At 41.9% G+C, this 7,500-nt stretch overlaps 1 protein-coding gene across 1 annotated transcript in view; it reads right to left on the bottom strand.

Annotated features, from left to right (window-relative positions):
• LOC145409543 (uncharacterized) overlaps positions 1-7,500 on the bottom strand; it is a 147,216-nt gene that overhangs the window by 17,007 nt on the left and 122,709 nt on the right. The window contains exons 12-13 of the mRNA XM_080279930.1: positions 5,330-5,491; positions 3,948-4,072 (exon numbers count right to left, since the gene is read on the bottom strand). Coding sequence (XP_080136056.1) covers positions 3,948-4,072; positions 5,330-5,491 — 287 coding nt within the window. The remainder of the gene's footprint in view (positions 1-3,947; positions 4,073-5,329; positions 5,492-7,500) is intronic.

Raw genomic sequence — 7,500 nt, 5'->3', positions numbered from 1 at the left:
AGAATTAGAAATAGCCCTAAATTCTTCCTCACCAGGCCTCCCCTGAGAGTACACAGAAGAAAGTGAGAAAGTGGGAAAGAATGGAGAGAGAGAGAGAGAGAGAGAGAGAGAGAGAGAGAGAGAGAGAGAGAGAGAAACGTAAGCCAGCAGAGACGACCATATAACTGAGATGAAATTTAAACCCAGCCCACTGAGCACCAATCCTAATAGACAGGTAGATAGATGAATACGTAGATAGATAGAGAGGTAGATAGACAGATAGAAAGATAATAGAGTAAATAAAGAGAAAATAAAGAGAGGAAAATAAACAGAAAAATTAATATAAAAAATCATCCCAGTCATCACCATCCAGAAAAATAAAAAAACAAAAAAATGAGAAAGCAGAAATCCATATACACAGGAAATTAAAGAAACACCTGTGAATAAAAGAAAATGTGAGATTGCTCTAAATAAATAATAGAAAAAATAAAACTTGCTCTAAATATAAGAATAGAGAAAATAAATCTAGCTCTAAATTCCCCCACCTAACCAAGCCTGGCCTGAGAGAGAGCCAAGTGGCACCCGCAACCCACACAACAAAAGTCCTCGCTTTTTTCTTTTGTCTTTTTCCAATGGCGCGAAAAACTGAGAGAGAGAGAGAGAGAGAGAGAGAGAGAGAGAGAGAGAGAGAGAGAGAGAGTAATTGGCGAACTGACAGAAAGGTATAGATCGAAAACAAAGTAAAAAAAGCTAGCTCTAAATTCGTCACCCACCCAAGCCTGAGAGAGAGAGAGAGAGAGAGAGAGAGAGATGAAAGAGAAGGTGAAAGAGTAATCAAAGAACAGAGTGAGAGAGAAGAAAGAGAAACAGAAAAACAGACAGAAGGGTAAAGATACAACGATAAAGAAAGTTGAGCAAATAAATCTAGCTCTAAATTCCCCACCCACCATGCCTGAGAGAGAAACAAGGGTCAAAGTGAGATGGAAAAGAAATAGAGAGAGTGTATCGTAATCGAGGAACATTCAGAAGCGTAAAGATACAGCGATAAAGAAAGTTGGGCAAATAAAGCTAGCTCTAAATTCCCCACCCACCATGCCTGAGAGAGAGCAAGTGGTAGCCGCAACCGATGCAACAAAAGCCTTCGCTATTTTCCTTTTGTCTTTCCCCAGTGGCGCGAAAAACAGACCAACTTGGCGATATATTTTGTTTTGGGGGCTGAGTTAGGGGAAGAAAATGGTTGTCTTTCTTTTCTGCCTGTCTGTCTGTCTATCTGTCTGCCTGCCTGTCTATCTATTTGTCTATCTGTCCGTCTGTCTGTCTATCTCTGTCTGCCTCTCTGTCTTTTTCGTTCTTGTGTAAGTTAAGGTTAGGAAATTGTAGGTCATTTTTTTTCTTATCTACCTGCCTGTCTGTCTACCTGTCTACCTGTCTGTCTGTCTGTCTGCCTTTTTTCTTGTGTGAGTTAGTGTAAGAAAATTATGCTCTCCTTCCTCTCTGCCTATCAGTCTGTCTGTCTGTTTACCTGTGTCCGTCTGTCTGCCCATCTGTCTTTCTCTGTCTTTCTTGCGTGAGATAGGGTAAAAAAAAGAATTGGTCTTTTATTGTGTTGTTTCTGTTATTTATTTGTGTTGTTTTTCCTTTCTTTTCAGCCAATCTGTTTGTGATTATCTGTCTATCTATCTCTGTCTGTTTATATGTATCTGTCTGTCTGCCTTCTTTTCTTTGTATTTTTGTCTTTACAGTGGTGAAGCAAAAACAAAATTAATCTGGCTATATACTTTGTTTATGAGAGTTAAAGAAAATGGCTGGTCTTGATTTTAATGCCTTTTTTCTTTATATATCGCCCACTTACTTGAAAAACGAGTCTAACTGAGCGATATATTCTGTTTTGAGTCCGAATTCGCTTCAAAAACAGTGAGTCTTTTCCCCTTATAATTGTGTGTGTGTGTGTGTGTGTGTGTGTGTGTGTGTGTGTGTGTGTGTGTGTGTGTGTGTTTAATATCGTTCAGTTTCGTCCAACAGCAGACAGTGGATAAAATGTCGCTTTTTCTTCCCCCTAGACTTAAAGCATAGATATCAATGTTAAAGAATTTCCTTAATAATCGATCGGGAAAGGTACGTAGGTTTGTATCTGTTTAGGGTTCTTTCCTCTCTTCTCTTCCTCTCTTTCGATTTCTCCTCTTTTTCTCCTCTTCCTCCTCTTTTTCTCCCCTCCTTCCTCTCGTTTTCTTTCTGTTTCTCCTCTCTTCCCCCTCCTCTCTCTCTTTTTGTTTCTCTTTCTTTTCCCGGTAGGTTTGTTACTGCTAAGGGTTATTTTCTCTCCTTCCTGTTTTTCTCATCTTCTTCCTCTCTTTTCCTTTCTATGTCTCCTCTCTTCCTCCTCCACTCTCTCCTTTGTTCCTCTTTCTTTTCCCCCTACGTATGTTAATGCTTCCTGTTTTTTATCTCCTCTTCCTCCTCCTCTCTTTTTCTTCCTGTTTCTCTTTTCTTCCTCCTTCTCTCTCTCTTTTTCTGTTTCTCATTCTTTTTCCTCATTCTATTGATTTTTGTCCTCCTCCTCCTCCTCCTCCTCCTCCTCCTCGTACAGAAATATACCCACAAATGCACATTCAATATATTCCTCAATCTCTTTTTTAGCAACTATTTCGCATGTATAATTCCAATCAGGAGTTCAGTGACACTATAATCTCTCTTAAAATTAGATTCCATGTAAGAGTCTTTATATATCCTCTTGTCCCTTATGGCCGCCCAGCACCTCAAAATCAAGAGTGAAAACAGTGGGAAAGTGTACGAAATATAAAGGAATTTCGGATGAGAGTGAACTGGAAACCAAATCACAGTGAAATCTAAAGGGACGGTGAACGAAGAATAAAGGAATATCAGATAATTTTTAACTCTTTTAGGGAGAAATATCTGCTGTGTCAATTTTTATCACTCAGGCTCCTATGACTCACTCCCAGCTGAATAAAATCGTCTGGCGTTGATTAATGGAATACTAGAGTTCGTCCGATCATGAGAGGGTTTATGGTGACCGTATTAACACTCTCAGGTTGAATAAAATCGTCTGGTGTTGATTAATGGAATACTAGAGTTGATCCGACCATGAGAGGGTTTATAGTGACCGTATTAACACTCTTAGGCTGAATAAAATCGTCTGATTTAATAGGAATAATACTAAAATTATCTCAACCATATGGAGTTTGGATGGGTAGAGTTGCGCTGAGAATGAGAGGGTTAACAGCCTTTATGAACTGGGCTTAGAGCTTTGCCACTGTGTTCTGTCGAAGGGATAATGGCGTGTGTGAAAAATGGTGTGTGTGCATGCCTGCGATCGTGTGTGTATGTGGAACAGTGTACGTGTAGAGGTGTATGTGTGCGTGTGATAAAAGGGGGTGAGTGACCTGCGTGTGTACCGCGAGGGTTTTGTGTGTGTCCTGACTCACGCACATATCATACAATTATACACACAACATACAGAAAGGGGGAGAGAGAGAGAGAGAGAGAGAGAGAGAGAGAGAGAGAGAGAGTTGAGAGAGAGAGAGAGAGAGAGAGGAGGAGGAGGAGGAGCAGGGAGGGAGGAAGAAAGAACAACAGAACTTTGACTAACAGATCACACCAACGCAGACACAAGATTAGACATAAAAACACACAAACACAAAACCACAACACCCACATGCCTTTCAACCCTAACAGAAGGTAGAAAAAACGAGACAAACCTGACCCATCGACATACAGCAAGGAAAAAACGACACTAAAACACGGAAACACAAATCTGAATCCCAAAAAACATAGAGAAACAGCGGGGAGACACACACACACACACACACACACACACACACACACACACACACACACACACACACACACACACACACCAGAAAGTCACACGACACAGACAAAACACAGACAAGGCACACACAATACAGCAAGACAAACTCCAACACACCCCATAAGCACACCCAACCCACCTGCGTATAGACCATTAGTGTGTATAGCGTCTTGGTTCCACGTAAAGGACCAGATATACAGTCCACAGTGAACCCAGAGGCAGTGTGGTTCCCTACACTGCATCGCTTGACAGGGCCAGGTCGACCTGTTGAACGGGGCACAGAAAGGAAGAGTGAATTAGGACCAGACTGAGAGGAGCTGAAAGAATGACTGAATGGAGAGTAGAATGAATGAGTGAAGGGAGAGAAGAATGAGTGAATGGAGAGCAGAATGAATGAGTGAATGAAGAGATGAATGAATGACTGAATTGAGGGCAAAATGAATGAGTGAATGGAGAGCAGAATGAATAATTGAGAAGCATAAGCAGAGATATATGAGAGATGAGGGTGTGATCTGAAGGAGGCAGTCAAATGGCAGAGAACAGGGCGACGTGGAGGTGATTTGTTTGTGGCCAGCCCTTAGAGGATTAAGGCTTCTGACAACAGAATAGAGAAGAAACTGTAGAATAATGAAAACATGAATGAATGAGCAGAAAGACTGAGGAATTGATATGTAGAAGGAGGAGGTGAATGTGGGAATAAGGAAGGAATGTGTGAATGGAAAACAAAGAATGGGTGAATGAGACGCAGAACAGGAAAAAATCTGGAATGATAAAAGGATGAATGAATGAACAGAAAGATGAAGAAATGCCACGTCGAAGAAGGGATGAACGTGGGAGTAAAGAATGTATGAACGAATAGCAAAGAAATGCATAAAAAAAAAATAGCGAACAAATGGCAGGTCAGCGGCTTTCACTCACCATGTTGCGCGGCCGACATTACTCTTAATAACCCCGTATCACACGACTTTGGTGCACACACATTTTGCCAGGATAGTATTTACCTCAATGGCCATGTACTAAATCTCATAGATCCTGGCTTTATGGTTCCATCCTTCTCCACATTAACTTTCGAAAACGTAACAGGTCCCTTTCTATTGATTTACCTTGGGGGGAAATGGCAGTCTTACATGGTGTTGCTTTTCCTCTACGAAATTATGTAAGATAAATGCAATAACCACTCCTTCCTACCACCGCAACCCATCTTCCCTCACACACTATTAATTCCTCCCCTTGAACTTACCGTGTGTGGAAATAGTTAACTTGCAGGACGTACCTTGTGCCCGTGTGGAATTCTTAACCCAACACCACACCTCCCCAGTACAAAACATCCTCCATCACAGGCCCAATATTTTTCCTCACTTTGCTCACTTTGGGTGTATTTATCCCACCTGAATTACCTAGGGTGTACAGAGCAGACTTGCACGAGGATGCTAATGCCCCTACGGCGTCCTTTCTCTGGATATTTGTGTGTGTTTCTCCGCATTCACACTTTCTCTCCTTATGGTGTTTCCCTCTACTTACCCTGTGTGTATATAGTAAACTTGCACGGGGTTGCCTGGGCCCCCACGGCGTTCTTAGCCCAGCACCACACCTCCACACTGTCCTGCTTCACCTGCGAGAGTGTGTAGTGACCTGTGAGCCCCTCCTGGCGCCCCACACTCTTTAGGGGAACTGCTTGGCTTTCTGTAGGGGAGATGGGAAAAGAATGAGAAAGGAAAGGGAGGGAGAGACGGACAGGGGCAGAGAGTTGGAGAAGAAAAGACGGGAAAGTGGAATGAAGGAGGGGAAAGAGAGGGTGTGCAAGAGATACAGAAGGAAAGACGGGTGTGTGTGTGTGTGTGTGTGTGTGTGTGTGTGTGTGTGTGTGTGTGTGTGAGACAGACAGACAGACAAAAGCAGAGAGAGAGAGAGAGAGAGAGAGAGAGATTCATGCACGAGTGAGTATGCATAACTGATTGTGTGTGAGAGCGTGTGTGCATCACAGAGTGTATGCGAGGGTCTGCATACTAAGTGTGTGTGTGTGTGTGTGTGTGTGTGTGTGTGTGTGTGTGTGTGTGTGTGTATCAGTGAGTTTATGTGAGCGTCTGCAAACTGTGTGTGTAGTGGAGTGAGAGTCTGTGTATATGTGCATGTTTAAGTATGTATTGCCTGACTGCTGCATGAGAGAGAGAGAGAGAATACCAACCAAGAGCGTTTATAAATATGGTTCCTGATAATTTAACCAGATTTCTCTTTACGATGGAGATATAACTCACGGTCATAAATAAAAAGAAAATGACTCTTGCTTATCTTGATTTGGCCATTCCTTTTACGATCCCGAGGAGGCATTGCTTAATCGGTGTAATTATGGTTTATGGCATAATTGTGACGGTGGTAATGTTTAATGGTGACTGTGCCTCGTGTGTGGGAAGGTTACAGTGCCATCATCATCATCATCATCGTCGCTGTTATGGTCGTCGTCATTATCATCATCGTCTTTATCAATGTCGTCATGTGTGGGCAAGTTATACATCCATCATCATCATCATCATCATCGTCATTGTCATCATGTGTGGGAAGGTTATGTATCCATCCTCATCATCATCACCATCATCATTATCATCTTTTTTATTGTCATCGTGTATGGGAAAGTTATGTGTCCACCGTCATCATCATCAACATCATCATCATCATCATCATCATCATCATCATCATCTTTATCAGTGTCATCACGTGTGGGAAAGTTATGTATCCATCATCATCATCATCATCATCATCATCATCATCATCATCATCATCATCATCCTGGCCCTTTTCCCTCGCTTCACTGATATTTCTCTCCACACAACGTCCTTTCCTATATTTTTTCCATATCTTCTTCCTACCCCTGAGCCAAATATGATAGCATTTTAATAGTAATACCTTCCTATCTTCCCTCTAACCTTTTCCTTATATATTCTAAGCATGGACGATTATGTTTCTCTAATTTATTCCTATATATTTACTTACAAACCCAGTGCTCCTTTATTTCTCGATTTCGTTGCCTTATATTTTTACTAGTAAGTCTGTGTACATTACCTTTTTATGTATCTACCTCCCCATTTCTCCACCTCTCAATGTTTATATTATTGATTCTATATTTTCTGTTTTCCATCCATTTTTTTCAAGGTCTTTTTTCTCTGTTTTCTGGTATCTCTTTTCCTGTCTTTCTCTTTTCCGAACCTTCTCTTTTTTCATCTTTCTCTTTTCATATCTTATTCTATATATTCTGTTTTCCATCCTTTTTTCTCAGTATCTTTTTTTTCTGTTTTCTGGTTTCTCTTTTCCTATCGTTCTCTTTTCCCATCTTTCTCTTTTTCTCTTTTCCTACTTTTCTCTTTTCCTGTCTTTCTCTTTTCCTGTCTTTCTCTTTTCATGTCTTTCTCTTTTTCCGTCTTGTTTTTCTTTCTCTTTCCCATCTGGTGGTCTGCCTATCCCCCTCATCTCCATATCTGCTATCAATCTGCCGCAGTGTCTGAGGGGGGTTGTTTATATCCATCACCCCCACCCTTACCCTCACCCCCACCCTCACCCCCACCCTCACACCTTCACCCTCACCCTCACCCCCATCCCCACCCTCACCACCACCCTCATCTCCACTCTCATCCCCACCCTCATCCCTCACCCTCACCTTCACCCCCACCCCCAGTCTCACCCTCACCCTGACCCTGACC

Source organism: Coenobita brevimanus, chromosome 81, assembly GCF_032717465.1.
Source record: "Coenobita brevimanus isolate Jiangsu-jjx chromosome 81, ASM3271746v2, whole genome shotgun sequence".
Lineage (NCBI taxonomy): Eukaryota > Metazoa > Arthropoda > Malacostraca > Decapoda > Coenobitidae > Coenobita > Coenobita brevimanus.
Note: the sequence above shows the minus strand (reverse complement) of the source record. Positions and strands in the feature narration are given on the sequence as shown.